The sequence below is a fragment of the Pomacea canaliculata genome, linkage group LG3 (genome assembly GCF_003073045.1).
Source record: "Pomacea canaliculata isolate SZHN2017 linkage group LG3, ASM307304v1, whole genome shotgun sequence".
Classification (NCBI taxonomy): Eukaryota; Metazoa; Mollusca; class Gastropoda; order Architaenioglossa; family Ampullariidae; genus Pomacea; species Pomacea canaliculata.
The window spans coordinates 777,109-792,110 of record NC_037592.1 but is presented as its reverse complement, the minus strand read 5'-3'; the positions used below and the strand labels follow the sequence as shown (position 1 = coordinate 792,110).

At 48.0% G+C, this 15,002-nt stretch overlaps 2 protein-coding genes and 1 non-coding gene across 4 annotated transcripts; 2 read left to right on the top strand and 1 right to left on the bottom strand.

The window, feature by feature from the left end:
• Positions 1 to 209: 209 nt before the first annotated feature.
• Positions 210 to 7,684, bottom strand: LOC112558919 (pyridoxal 5'-phosphate synthase subunit SNZERR-like). Its single transcript, XM_025229679.1, has 9 exons — positions 7,474 to 7,684; positions 6,932 to 6,990; positions 5,826 to 5,891; positions 5,169 to 5,269; positions 4,536 to 4,616; positions 3,909 to 4,029; positions 3,171 to 3,317; positions 2,225 to 2,407; positions 210 to 816 (listed from the first exon to the last, which is right to left on the bottom strand). Exons 2-9 carry the CDS (start codon positions 6,936 to 6,938, stop codon positions 530 to 532), a joined length of 993 nt encoding a protein of 330 aa, XP_025085464.1. The 5' UTR covers positions 6,939 to 6,990; positions 7,474 to 7,684; the 3' UTR covers positions 210 to 529.
• Positions 7,685 to 8,006: 322 nt separating this feature from the next.
• Positions 8,007 to 12,655, top strand: LOC112558922 (pyridoxal 5'-phosphate synthase subunit PdxT-like). 2 transcript variants are annotated; one of them, XM_025229682.1, is made up of 4 exons: positions 8,007 to 8,180; positions 9,617 to 10,001; positions 11,116 to 11,245; positions 12,127 to 12,655. In XM_025229682.1, the coding sequence occupies exons 2-4, from the start codon at positions 9,793 to 9,795 to the stop codon at positions 12,460 to 12,462; spliced, it is 675 nt and encodes a 224-aa protein (XP_025085467.1). In that variant the 5' UTR covers positions 8,007 to 8,180; positions 9,617 to 9,792; the 3' UTR covers positions 12,463 to 12,655. The 2 variants fall into 2 exon arrangements, with proteins under 2 accessions (XP_025085467.1, XP_025085468.1); XM_025229683.1 differs by lacking the exon at positions 8,007 to 8,180 and adding an exon at positions 8,999 to 9,139.
• A 1,410-nt stretch (positions 12,656 to 14,065) lies between these two features.
• On the top strand, positions 14,066 to 14,147 carry Trnas-aga. Its single transcript has one exon. It is a non-coding gene; the product is annotated as a tRNA-Ser (tRNA).
• The last annotated feature ends 855 nt before the right edge of the window (positions 14,148 to 15,002 follow it).

Here is a 15,002-nt window from a genome sequence, read left to right as displayed (position 1 = left end):
GAGACTTGTCTGCTAATGGTATGTTTATACAGACAGACTCGCATGCTAATAGTATGTTTATACATACAGGTGAGACTTAAGTCTCTAGTATACAATTGTATACTAATATTATGTTTATAGGTGCGACATGTATACTAATAGCATGTTTATAGGTGAGACTTGTATACCTATAGCATGTTTACACAGCGTGAATATACAGACAGGTGAGACTCGCCTGCTAATAGCATGTTTATTGAGACTGTCAAGACGAGAGTTTCAGTAGTAAGATTAGAGTCACAAATAATTAGTCAAAATTAATTGCAAAGAAAGTTCTGGTCGTCTCGTAGCCAAGGGACTGTGACGTCCATCGGTGGGTCAGCTATTGGTGAGCACGGGAAACACGTCACTACAAGTCGATCCTCATTATCTGCCACAAATGTTTGAGTGATGTAACATCACATCATACAGAGTAACCACGACAAACACAGCTGCAGTCCCCTGGCGGGTGTAGGTGGCGCTGCACGCGCACATGAACGTGCTGACCTTGAGGTCACGCCGTGCTTTGGAACTTTTGGCGGGCAAGAGTGGCCTCCCATAGCTTGTCCTTCTCCTGGCTGGATGTGACGTCACGTCGCTGCTGGTTGACAGGTGTGCCGAACATGGCCTCGCCCAAATCCTCGCTGAGTTCCGCCAGCACCTTGGGATTGCGGAAGTGCGTCACCGCTTGTGCCATGGCTCGTGCGCGTTTCGTAGGGTCAGAGCTTTTGAAGATCCCGGATCCCACAAAGACGCCGTCAACTCCCAGCTGCATCAGCAGCGACACGTCAGCCGGCGTGGCTGCACACAATGGGACACGTGATCTGAGCATAGCACGTCACATACTATCCAGCATTAGCCTAGAGGCGCACACAGATGTCTGCAGGCCACTCTAGTAGGTCTATAGTGAGAGCATTCTAGAGTGAGAGTATTCTAGAGTGAGAGCAATCTATGATGTGAGTATTCTATAGTGAGAGCATTCTAGAGTGAGAGTAATCTAGAGTGAGAGTAATCTATGATGTGAGTATTCTATAGTGAGAGCATTCTAGAGTGAGAGTATTCTATGGTGAGAGTAATCTAGAGTGAGAGCATTCTATAGTGAGAGTATTCTATAGTGAGAGTAATCTAGAGTGAGAGCATTCTATAGTGAGTAGTCAGGACAGTCGATATTACAAGTCACAGACTGCTAGGTGTAGAAGATAACAACGAGCAAACGCTGGACCCGACATCTCGAGCTCAAGCGACTTGTGCTTCCTGGCGAGTCTCTTGCCCTCACTGCTGACCTCGGCTTCAAATGAAAGTGTGCAGCGCACCTCACGCATTGCCCTCACACACTGCTAAATCTTCTCGTCCCCTCAACCCTTTAAACGCTAGCAAGAAACGTCACAGTCACACCTCCAGCATGGTCTCTACCCCACTGTCACACCTCCAGCATGCTCTCTACTCCCAGTCACACCTCCAGCATGGACTCCACCAAACACCCATCGCGAACAAGATAGGCCTACCCCAGTTACCATCGGGGTGGTGTGACGATGTCTTATTGTGTCCAGTTACGTAGTTAGGGGCTTAATTAAGCACCTCGGCGCCTTGTGTCTTGCTGACGCCAGGGGCAAAAGTACCTTCGTGTCCTTTCCGTAGTTCGCACCTGTACGCTGGTGACGAGCTACCAGCCTGGCGGCAACATCAAACGTGGACGCTAGCCGACTACCTGGTGACTTGCTAAGCGAGCTACCTTGGGTAACAAGTTCAGACAGCATTTATAGGCAGGGTGCTTGCTGACACACCTGACCCTAGTCCTTTCTTTGGACTGTCATCGTCATCGTCATCGTCATCGTCACACCACCTACTGTTTAGAGAAATGCACCACCAGCCTTGCTGCCTATCAAAACGTCTCCCCGATCTTGTGTCGCTTGCACGACTGAATGGAGTGGTCGTCATGGTTACACATTACCTACAGCAGGTAGGCTCTACACACAGGATTCACGCCTCTAACCCTGAAGTTACAGCCTGCAGCTCCACTCCTCCATTCATACAGAGAACCTCAGCAACATCAACAGCGATACGAACTGCGACATTAACAACAATTAATGTACAATTAATATTGAGTACCATAGACATGTACAGTTAGTGTCACATACCCCGCAGTGTACAGTTACTATCAAGTACCCACAGTGTACAATTAATGTCAGGTACCCCGCAGTGTACATACCCAGTCCACCGGCGGCGAAGTTGACAACCGGCAGACGTCCTAACTGCGCCGTCTTCTGCAGGAGGTCAAAGGGCACACGGAGGTCCTTAGCATAGGAGTACAGTTCTGTGTGGTCCAGCGCTTGCGCGGTTCGAATCTGGCGCTGGATGGTCCGGGCGTGACGTACGGCCTCGCAAACGTCACCTATTGAGGCAAACACCAATACAATCACAGGGTCCGTATGACACAACACTACGTGACACCTACGTGACTACTGGCAACAAACAACTCTTACCGCCCTTGGATTTCCTCCTCCATGTAACAGTTGGCACTGATGAGGGGGCTGACGACACTGAGCTTTACTAAGTAGACATCAGTGTACGGTGTACCCATGTTACCATGTACCCGTTTGTTAGTGCAGACAGGGTCTGGTGTATCAGTCAGCACAGCTTGTCCCACTCGTCACGTGTCGAGACACTATATACTTGTCACACGTGTTCTCACGTGTCTGCTAAGACACTACATACTTGTCATACTTGTTGTCACGTGTCAAGACACTATGCCAAGACACCATATACTTGTCATACCTGTTGTCACGTGTCAAGACACTATATACTTGTCATACCTGTTGTCACGTGCCAAGACACCATATACTTGTCATACCTGTTGTCACGTGCCAAGACACCATATACTTGTCATACCTGTTGTCACGTGTCAAGACACTATATACTTGTCATACCTGTTGTCACGTGTCAAGACACCATATACTTGTCATACCTGTTGTCACGTGCCAAGACACCATATACTTGTCATACCTGTTGTCACGTGTCAAGACACCATATACTTGTCATACCTGTTGTCACGTGCCAAGACACCATATACTTGTCATACCTGTTGTCACGTGTCAAGACACTATATACTTGTCATACCTGTTGTCACGTGTCAAGACACCATATACTTGTCATACCTGTTCCAGCCTCGCCCTTGGTGCGAATCATGGCGGCGCCCTCGCTAATTCTGCGCAGTGCCTCGCCGAGATCACGTGCCCCGCACACAAAGGGCACGGTGAAGGCATGCTTGTCCACATGATTTTCCTCGTCAGCAGGCGTTAGAACTGTCAACAGTGAACAGTGAACATTGAGATGCTTGCAGTCAAAGCTCCCACTCGCGGCTCCAAACTTCACCTCAATAGCAACAACTCAACTGTCAACAATAATCACAATCACAGAAATAATGGCGACAATGAGCGCGTGCAGAACTGTGTCTACCTGGCGACTAGCCCACAGTGTACGTCACACCTTTCCTTCTCCAGGTGTAGACACACTTACATCCACGGTCCATGATGGTGCGTAGCAACACTTGTATCGCACGATCGGTGGTTAGTATCTACCTGTAGGTAACAATATGGCTACAATGGCTACAATACTGTGTTTAAAATGATCAACACCTGTCGCCATGGCTACAGTACTGATCAACACCTGTCGCCATGGCTACAGCACCGCCAAGTGGCATGCAGGGCTCGAGTGACAGCACGAGGAAGAGGCGGGAGACCTGTATGTAGCATGCAGGTGTGACCAGGCTGTCACAGGGCCTAGTGGCGACCAGTGTGTCACTGGGTCAAAGGGCAGTCAGTGTATGGCGGTGAGTACACAAAGATCAAAACCGATTCACTAGAGCGAAAAAGCACGTGGGCGAGCTGACTTACCTTCCGACTCGTCTACCATGTCGACCCCAAGTGATTCAAGGATCTGGGCCTCGGCGAAGTGTCCGATCCTGCACTTGGCCATCACAGGGATGGTCACGGCGTCGATGATCTCCTTGATGAGCTGCAGGAAACCAGCAAAGGATTGAGTATGCCGTCACTGGGGTCACTGGGTCACTGGGGTCACACGGGTACACAATGCGCCTCGTGTACCTGACATGACTTTGGCCATGAAGGGCGGTAGTAACCCTAAACCATTGGCTATGACCTGTTATTACCGCTACTTCTCACCTGTCATTAGCTGCCCTTTGTGTCCTGTGTGTGTGTCAGCTGACACCTGTAACGACTCGGCTGTTACCTACCTTGTGTGTGTGTCAGGTGACACCTGTAACGACTCGGCTGTTACCTACCTTGTGTGTGTGTCAGCTGACACCTGTAACGACTCGGCTGTTACCTACCTTGTGTGTGTGTCAGCCTTAAATTATTTCTGTACACATGTAAACATTTGCTATTAACTGCACTGGGTTAAACTTTAGCGTCAACACGTGTTGGTGTCTGTATGTGCGTATGTGTGTGTTTATGTGATGTAACAACTTAACAACTAGCGCCATGGAAGCTATGAAAGCTAACCTTGGGATCCGTCATCCTGGCCACGCCCCCCTGTCGCCTGATGTCTGCTGGCACGCGCTCTAGCGCCATCACCGCGCATGCCTGAAAATATAGCATGTGATGTACATGTGACATGTGACGTCAGCAGACCTCACAGCAATAGCGCGATGTACACAGCTTACGTCACCACTGACGTCTCTCAGGCCTGGTGAGTACCGTGACACACAAGCACGACTGGCGCCATTTTCCCGGTTGTTTACAGCAAGACAACAAACATCTAACGACACAGCCCACTGATATGAACACAGAGTAAACATCAACACACTCTGGCCTCTGGACATTGGAACAACGAGTGGACCGACAGTACAGACTGACTGACACATGAGAAATACAGGAACACAGCACGTCCTCACTGCTTCACACGGTGAATACAGTGATTCACAGACAACAGTTTCATTCACAGACAGCAGGAACATCACATTGTGAATACCAGTGATTCACAGACACCAGTATCATTCACAGACACCAGTAACATCACATTGTGATTACCAAAGCTTCACAGACGACAGTAACATCACATTAAGAAAACAAAATGCTTCACAGTCACAGACCACTTATGGCCGTTACATGAAGAGAACAAGATGTGTGACGAACCCCCGCTTCCTCTGCTATTCTGGCTTCTTCCGCCGTGGTGACGTCCATGATTATCCCCCCTTTGGTCATCTGTGCCAGCCCGGCCTTCACCTTGAATGTACCTGCCAAGAAGGTCGTGGCTGTTCTTATGTACATCGCAGGTAAATGTCATCATCACAGAAAGTTGCTTATTTACACCCCCGATAGTCCTCCCCACGTGCACGGGGGTCAGCGAGCTCAGACTAGCCTCCTCATCAGCAAGGGGAGAGCACCACGAGCTCCTTGGAGTAGCTGCCCGTGACGTGCACTCACTCCTCATCGACATACACATGGACTTTGTCACATAGATACTGTGCCACTCACACTTACATTTGCAAGTCTCGCAGTCAGAAAGAAAAGTGAGGCTAACCGAAACATATCATCCACCCGACCTACTTCCTCTCTCCGTGACGTCACGCTGGACATTCTGCTGCTTAACCTATTTACCTGCTCGTACTCTCCATTGTCATCGGATTATCTGCTGGTGTCCTACTGTGCCTACCCATCCGACTATCTACAGTAACTGTACCTGTGTGGTGCCACGTGTTTACCTGTGTCTAACCTACAATGTGACGTGTTTATCTGCGCCAGCTCTGCATTCTCACGTGTTTATCACTCAACTAACTGTCGCTGCCTCACCTGTCTGTTTGCCAGGTGTACTTGCGGCCTCAGTGACCACCAAGTTGGTGACGTCTGTCACGGCTCCTGCACATCCCCATGACACTTTAGTTTCTATGCACACGCGCGCGCCCACACACACAGACAAGCATGCAAACACAAACACAACACACAAACATACACATTCAAACACAAACACATACACGCGCGCACACAAAAGCATGCAAACACTAACATACACACAAACACACGCACAAACAAACACACACACACAGACCAAGCCGTCAATGATTAGTGATTAACTGAGCGGTGACAGGAGGTGACACGGACTCATACCCTGACCTTCAACTTCTGCCAGATGTCAGCGACCTAACCCTGATGACAAAGCTTTGACAGTCATGTCATAGTCATTCCCTGCTTCAGTAAAACTGACTTGTAAAGCGTGTTTCTACCCGGGGTACCCACACTTAGCTACTGACTCGACTGCTGACTACTGACTAGACTTGACTACAGACTAGCTCAGTGGTTCTCAAAGTATTTCGGACCGTGGACCACTTTACTTAGGTAAAAAATATGGCGGACCACCAAGGCCTAAAAATCAGTCTGTACTATGAATTTCGAATTTAAATTGCTGCATTTGTTTTATTACAATTCAAAACTAAATGTACTTTTGTGACAGTAGCATAGTAATAAGTTGACATAAAACTACGTATACCTCGTTCTTTGTAATTAAAATGTTAATGCGAGGAATACATCACTGTAAACATCACTTTGCTGACATGACGACTGTCAGCCGCGGACCACCTGACCTATGCACGTGGACCACCAGTGGACCACACTTTGAGAACCACTGGACTAGACTGTTAGCTATTAACTATGGACTATACTGTTGACTACTAACTAGACTGCTGACTATTAACTATTGACTATACCGTTGACTATCGACTCGACTGCTGACTACTGACAGTACAGTTTGGGTCACGTGAGGGGTAGGCAAGGATGGGGACAGGAGGGAGGAGGAGTTTCCAGTCAAGGGGGGATGATCCTGACTTTACCATCTCTGTACAGAGACAGTTGGGGTGGCGCTCAGTGGGGTTTGAACACAGCTCACCATCATCTGTACTCACCGTTCATGGCGCTGGTCTGGAGATGAACAACAAGTCCGTTAGTGTGCGCAGAGAGTTTGCTGCAAGCAGATGAACAAATACAATTTGATATCACTCCGTGAATGAACACGTGCTATTCTATATCACTGTGAATGAACACATACTACTCTATATTATTCCGTGGATGAACATGTACGTACTTCTCTACATCACTCTGTGAATAAACACATACTGCTCTATATTACTCTGTGAATGAACATAACTATTCTATATTTCTGTGAATGAACACATACTACTCTATATTACTCGGTGGATGAACATGTACTTCTCTAAATCACTCTGTGAATAAACACGTGCTATTCTATATCACTGTGAATGAACACATACTACTCTATATCACTCTGTGAATGAACACCTATACTATCCTATATCACTCTGTGACTAAAGTGTAGGCATGACAAAGATCAACTGTCGGTCATTTATATCAACAGCAAAGCTATATAAACAACAACAACAACAACAACAACAACAAATACAACAAGAATGGAGGAAAAGCTGCTCACCTGATGCCAAACACCTGGAGGAGGAGAGACACTGCGGTGGTCGAGAGCTGGAGGTGTCGGTGTAGACTGTCGTCGGTCACAACTTGTGGTGGCGGTCGTATGGCCGGTCACTGCAGGCTCGTGGCTGGGCTGTCACCACCTTGTGTCAGCTGATCTGTGGAAACAACACGTGTGATGCTTGGGCCACAGATAAACACCCGCACGCACCACCTCACCGCGTGATGCCGACCCGTATCTGACACCGCCCCCTTGCTCTCACCGCCCCCCCCACCAAGATGTTTTATAACAAACTGACCCCCTCACCCCCACTCACCCCACTCAGCTCCTCACGCCCCCTGGTGGTGTTACTGTGCAGGCGGACCACCGCCCAACTCCTACTCACCCACTTCACGCCCCTTTCCTTACCTACAGCTGGGGGGACAGCCCCCGACACCCCCCTCTGTGTGTGTGTGTGCTTTGTCTCTACCTGGCTGCTGACAGCCGCACAGTTGACAACTGTGACTGACAGGGTGACACTGTCACTACACTCACGTGACCCGCCCTGTAGTCTGTGGGGACCACTCTCCATGTGGCGACTACACAAACCCTAGGGAAGGCCGGCAGTAGCACAGACATTTAGATGTTTCTAGCACGTGGCACCGACAACATCCTGTCTGCGGATCCTGATCCTATCTGCGTGATCCCGATTCTGATCACAGGACCTTTAGGTAAGTGGAGCTGTGAGGGTGGCAATGATGGGTAGCAGACAGCGAGTGAAGGGCGCCATGTACAGCTGCATCCTTCACTTCTCGCCGGCATCACGTGACCAGGAGTGGTGTGTACATGTACAGGTGGCTGTACTAGCCTCGCACTGTACTGGGTGTACTACATTCACGTAGTTGTACAGGTGACTGTACTAGCCTCCCACTGTACTGGGTGTACTACATTCATGTAGTTGTACAGGTGGCTGTACTAGCCTCCCACTGTACTGGGTGGACTACATTCACGTAGTTGTACAGGTGGCTGTACTAGCCTCCCACTGTACTGGGTGTACTACATTCATGTAGTTGTACAGGTGGCTGTACTAGCCTCCCACTGTACTGGGTGTACTACATTCACGTAGTTGTACAGGTGGCTGTACTAGCCTCCCACTGTACTGGGTGACTACATTCACGTAGTTGTACAGTGGGAGAACTGTACAGGCTGTCGTCGTCATTTAGGTGTACAGTGTTACCTGCTATATATTATATGTATAGTGCGCCTATATGCAGTTGCCTACTATGCATTGTGTGTATAGTGAGCCTATATACCTACTACATATTATGTGTATTGTCGGCCTATATACGTACAGTTACCTACTATGTAATATATATTTGAATAGTCCGCCTATATCCAGTTACCTACTAGGTCTTATGTAATGCTCAGACGACTTCCGTTTACAGAGACCGTTACTGCATCCTGTATGTGTAGACAGTCCGGGGGCAAAGGTTACAAGGGTTGTGGTGTGTGTGTCTGGTGTGTGTGTCTGGTGTGTGTGTAACCCAGGGGGAAAGGACTGAACTGACAAGGAACTGACACACAGAAGACAAAAACCGTTTTAACCTTTGATCCCAATCTTCCTTAATCAGTGGAAGCTGATTTCCGGTTATCGCAGACTTGCAGACGGCTGAGGTGCAACACCTGTCAGGTCGGCCATCAGGGTGGTTGTCAAAGCTACAGACGGTGTAGTGATGTCACCACACTTGATATCACATATTTACATCAGCGACTTTCATCTCTGTTTACCTCTTCCAGTTACACTATACTGTCATTGACCCTTCATATCACACGTATACTCTCCAGCTCACTACTCGTCAGGTAGCCAAGCACTCCATCTACCTCCGCACCTTCAAATCGTCTTCACGCAACCGATGAGAGGTCCGCGAGAAAATGCAAATGCACGCAGAAATGAGGGCGAACATGCATAAACCCTGGGGTTAACCCCGAGGTCGTCATGTCACAGACTGGCTAGCGCTGAGGTCATCCAGTTGACTATCTCCTCACTGCCACAAGGGAGCCAGACCTTCATCTCACCTTGTCAGCCAGACCTTCATCTGACACCCTTCAGCCTCTCCCTTTTCTTACATTGTCAGCCAGACCCTCATCTGATCTTGCTATTTTGCAGAATCCAGGTGTCACCGCCGAAGCTGCAGCAGGTCAGGTGACAGTAACTCGGGGAGGCAGGCCACAGCAGCCGTACACCGGCCTTGGCCATCTCACCTGGACAGCAGCTGACACAGCCACCCACACCCATCCTCCCCATCCTCCAACAGTCTATTGAGCTTTGACCTCCAGGACAAGATGAACTCTTCCGAGTTGACCATCGGCATCATGGCAGTGCAGGGGGCGTTCCTGGAGCACCAGGTGGCGCTGTCGCGGGCTGCTAAGGAGATCCCACAATGCCCTGCGCTCAAGATTCGTGAAGTTCGCTGCGCTGAGGACATGACGGCCGACATGAAGGGTCTCATCATACCAGGAGGGGAGAGCACGACCATCAGTTTGTTTCTAAGGTGAGAAGGTCAAGGTCGCCATAGGACGGCAAAGGTCAGTCCGTTGAGAAACCAAAATGATGTCCAAGAGACAAAAGCAGAAGGGTAGAGGGTCGAGAGTGCGTCCTTGATTTTGTTTCTCTCTTTGTGTTCTTGATTGTTTGTTATTTGTATTTAGGGAGGTTGGGTCCTTGGTTGTTCTGTGGGTCCTTGACTGCTTGTCCTCTCTGTCTACACGTGTCCTTGAAGTGACACCGGCAGACCTATTAGGAAGTATTCAGTCAATGTGACATTGTGTCAGTATGAACTGTCAACACACGGCCACTGACAAAAGGACGCCCATGACACTGGCCCGGCGTGCAACTCGACCAACCAGGACCGCGAACAAAAGTCTGGAAGCGAGGAACATCACATCTTTGTGGTCGGCAAATGAACAAACACCACTCGATCCTGAATAGCTCCTGCTAGAGTGGTGCTGTGTGGTGCTGAGTGGTGCTCAGTGGTGCTGACTGGTGCTGAGTGGTGCTGTGTGGTGCTGAGTGGTGCTGAGTGGTGCTGTGTGGTGCTGACTGGTGCTGTGTGGTGCTGAGTGGTGCTGTGTGGTGCTGACTGGTGCTGTGTGCTGTGTGGTGCTGTGTGTGCTGAGTGGTGCTGAGTGTGCTACTGGTGCTGTGTGGTGCTGTGTGCTGTGGTGCTGACTGGTGTGTGGTGGTGCTGAGTGGTGCTAAATGGGGCTGTGTGGTGCTGAGTGTGTGTGGTGCTGTGGTGGTGATGGAGTGGTGCTGAGTGGTGCTGACTGGTGTTGTGTGGTGCTGTGTGGTGCTAACTGGTGCTGTGTGGTGCTGTGTGGTGATGAGTGGTGCTGACTGGTGCTGTGGCGTATTTAGCATGCTCGAGATCAAAGTGGCGCAGTGAACTCTGTGTGTGTAGTAAGCGACCAAAAGGTAGATTGACAGAAAGGTGAGAAAGGAGCTGGAGACAGGTACACGGCAACCGATGATCTTAAAAAAAGATTTTGACAATAATGACAGGTCGCTGTGTCGCCTAACACAATAATGACAGGTCGGTGTGTCGCCTAACACAATAATGTACCACCACATTCCCTAACATCCTCATTGGTGACGTGACTTTGCAGGAGAAATAACATGGAGGAACCACTCAAAGCGTGGATTGGTCAGCAAGACCACGTGACTTGGGGAACATGTGCGGGCATGATTCTCTTATCCAAGCATACGGAGCACCAGAAACAGGGCGGCCAGTCCTCGGTGAGTATAGAGTCCACTAACTCTAGTCCTCGGTGAGTATAGAGTCCACTAACTCTAGTCCTCGGTGAGTATAGAGTCCACTAACTCTAGTCCTCGGTGAGTATAGAGTCCACTAACTCTAGTCCTCGGTAACACTAGTATACTCTCGCAGCCAACAGTGGCTAGTATACTCTTACTCTGACAGCTTACAGTGGCTAGTATACTCTCACAGCTAACAGTGGCTATAATATACTCTGACAGCTAACAGTGGCTATAGTATACTCTCGCAGCCAACAGTGGCTATAGTATACTCTCACAGCTAACAGTGGCTATAGTATACTCTCGCAGCCAACAGTGGCTAGTATACTCTCACAGCTAACAGTGGCTATAATATACTCTCACAGCTAACAGTTGCTAGTATACTCTCACAGCTAACAGTGGCTATAGTATACTCTCACAGCTAACAGTGGCTATAGTATACTCTCACAGCTAACTGTGGCTATAGTATACTCTTACAGCTAACAGTGGCTATAGTATACTCTCACAGCTAACAGTTGCTAGTATACTCTCACTCTCACAGCTAACAGTGGCTATAGTATACTCTTACAGCTAACAGTGGCTATAGTATACTCTCACAGCTAACAGTGACTAGTATACTCTCACAGCTAACAGTGGCTATAATATACTCTCTTAACCACTTTTGTACCTATTCACCTCCCACTCTCCTTTGATACCTTATCTTATGTTTTCTACTAATTATTCTCATAGCACTTAATTACCTTAATTACTTAGTTTATTCCTTCCCCCTAAAGGGGTAGGGGTTAATGAAAAAGCTTATTTTACTTATTTTGTTTATTTTAGCTGTCGTCAATAAAGAACTGTCGTTGTGTCACTGTCCACAGCTCGGCGTCACGGATACCCTGGTGTCACGTAACTACTTCGGTCGCCAGGTGAACAGCTTCGAGGCTGACCTACCCGTCACCGCTTGTAGTCTGCTGGACGACCCGGCCAGCCACCAGGAGTACTTCCGGGCTGTCTTCATCCGGGCACCCGCCACTCTCCACGTCACCGCTCCGTCCGTGGAAGTGCTGGCGGCGCTGAGACTCGCACCCGAGCAGCATCCGGTCATCGTGGCCTTCCGCCAAGGGAATGTACTCTCAACAGCTTTCCATCCTGAGTTGACAGACGACCTACGTTGGCACCGATACTTCCTGAAGATGGCGCTGTGTCGAGTTTGAGAGAACAAGACGACTGTCAGTGATGAGGATGGTGTTGTACAGACGACTGTCAGTGATGAGGATGGTGTGTATGCGCATGTTGTTTTCAATAAGAAGACAGAGTCAAAGGTCAGCCATGGTGTTGTAGACAAAATCCTCGTCTTGACGAAAATCAACGCAGTGTACTCCAGGCTATAAATAAAGCTTTCTGTGGACACTTGGTTGTTTGTTGTGATTGATCATATTCACAGGTTGTTTGTTGTGATTGCTCCTATTTACAGGTTGTTTGTTGTGATTGATCATATTCACAGGTGGAAGTAAGCACGGGTAGGTACATCCTCAAAGGGAGGGAACTGACTACTGCTACTGGTTATGAGGCTAACAAGTCCTCCGCACACTTACCCCGCTGGCAGATAGGCGAATTAAAAAAACTTTGATGAGCCCGAGGAGAATGAAAGTGAAGAAAAGTGAAGACTTTTCTCTCCTCTCTTCTTTCTCTTTCCATTCCTGTCTCTCCCTCTTTTCTTTCTGTCTCTCAGTCATATCCTGTCTCCAGAGAATTTGTTGTCAACCTGATGTGTGAAGTCAGTTGGAGAAGACGAGTGGCACTACCGTCAGACTGAAGGTCAGGTTAGTGGACTGAATGTTGGTGAAGAGCAATCACTCAGACATGGAGTCGATCGCCTCACTACTCAATGTGCGGCCCAGGGACGAGCTGGCCAAAAGACAAGTCACCCGAGACTGCCTGAGGGACGATGATGAAAGTGTCGATACTTTACTGACCAACAACTATATGTATGTATACCTGGCTCTGGCAGCTGTTCTTGACTTTGTTCTGTCCGACATGTCCTCACAGACATGCACTCCATCGCTCCTATTCAGTCTGAAATGTTAACATGAATGCACCCGAGTCTTTACACCCCACTACAACATCGTGCTTACATTACCTGTGTTTCAGTTACTACTCGAGTAACAACAGAGAGTAGAGTGTGTTACTACTCTAGTAACAACAGAGAGGAGAGTGTGTTACTACTCTAGTAACAACAGACAGCAGGTAGAGTGTGTTACTACTCTAGTAACAACAGACAGCAGGTAGAGTGTGTTACTACTCTAGTAACAACAGACAGCAGGTAGAGTGTGTTACTACTCTAGTAACAACAGAGAGTAGAGTGTGTTACTACTCGAGTAACAACAGACAGCAGGTAGAGTGTGTTAGTACTCGAGTAACAGACAGCAGGTGGAGTGTGTTACTACTCTAGTAACAACAAAGAGTAGAGTGTGTTACTACTCTAGTAACAACAGACAGCAGGTAGAGTGTGTTACTACTCGAGTAACAGACAGCAGGTGGAGTGTGTTACTACTCCAGTAACAGACAGCAGGTAGAGTGTGTTACTACTCGAGTAACAACAGAGAGCAGAGTGTGTTACTACTCTAGTAACAACAGAGAGCAGAGTGTGTTAACAGAATAAAGAGCAGAGTGTGTTACTACTCTAGTAACACAGACAGCAGGTAGAGTGTGTTACTACTCTAGTAACAGACAGCAGGTAGAGTGTGTTACTACTCCAGTAACAGACAGCAGGTACAATCAAAATATATAGAAGTAAAAGCCACCAGTTTTCAAGCAGTCGTCGTGGCCGAGTGGTTAAGGCGATGGACTAGAAATCCATTGGGATCTTCCCGCACAGGTTCGAATCCTGTCGGCGACGTGAGCCTTTTACAAAAATCCCTTCAAAAAAATTCGCTTGTCACTAAAGAAATACATGTACAGGTAAACTTCGCCTTCCAGGCATTATACAAATTTTTATCATCCAAAGCCTGGTTTTCAAAGGAACTCGCTGGATGATTTCAAGAAAAAAGCATCATCAAGGCTTTGTCGTCTTGTTGCATGACGAAATGACAATTAAATGTGACCTAGTTGTTGATAAACGTTCAGGGGAACTTGTTGAGTTTGTTGGTAGTCAGGATGTACAGGCATCAACCCTGCCACCCATGCATGAGTATTTTACATTGTAGGCTTAACTACAAATACTGTATCAGTACAAGCATTGGTTTCTTTGCTTACTGCAGATGCTTTGTTTACACTTACGGCAGGCAGTTGGTCTTGTTAAGAAAGCAGGGTTTAAAGTGATATCCACAAGTGATGAGGCCTCGCCAAATCAAAGGCTCCATGAAATGCAGGGCAGCTGACGTTCCTCACTTACTCAAAACAGTGATAAACAATCTATATAATTGTGGATCAGGTCGGCAGACACGCTATCTTTGGTTAAATGGTCAACATCTGCTTTGGAAGCATGTCATTGATATCTTTAACAGAGATGCATCTAGTCAGCCGTACAGAACTAAACTTACTTATGATATGTATATCTGACACCTACTTCTATCATGAATGTGAGATTGGCAAGCCAGGTGCTTAGTTGCAGTGTGGGAAAAGTGATGTTTGAATGTGGTAGCCGTAGTTTTGACTGTTTAAATGTCCGTTCAACAGAAGAAGGTACTTGCAAGCCAAAGCCAGATCTGTTGCCTCACAGCGACATAAATGATGGGAGGTTTGCCTTCCTGCA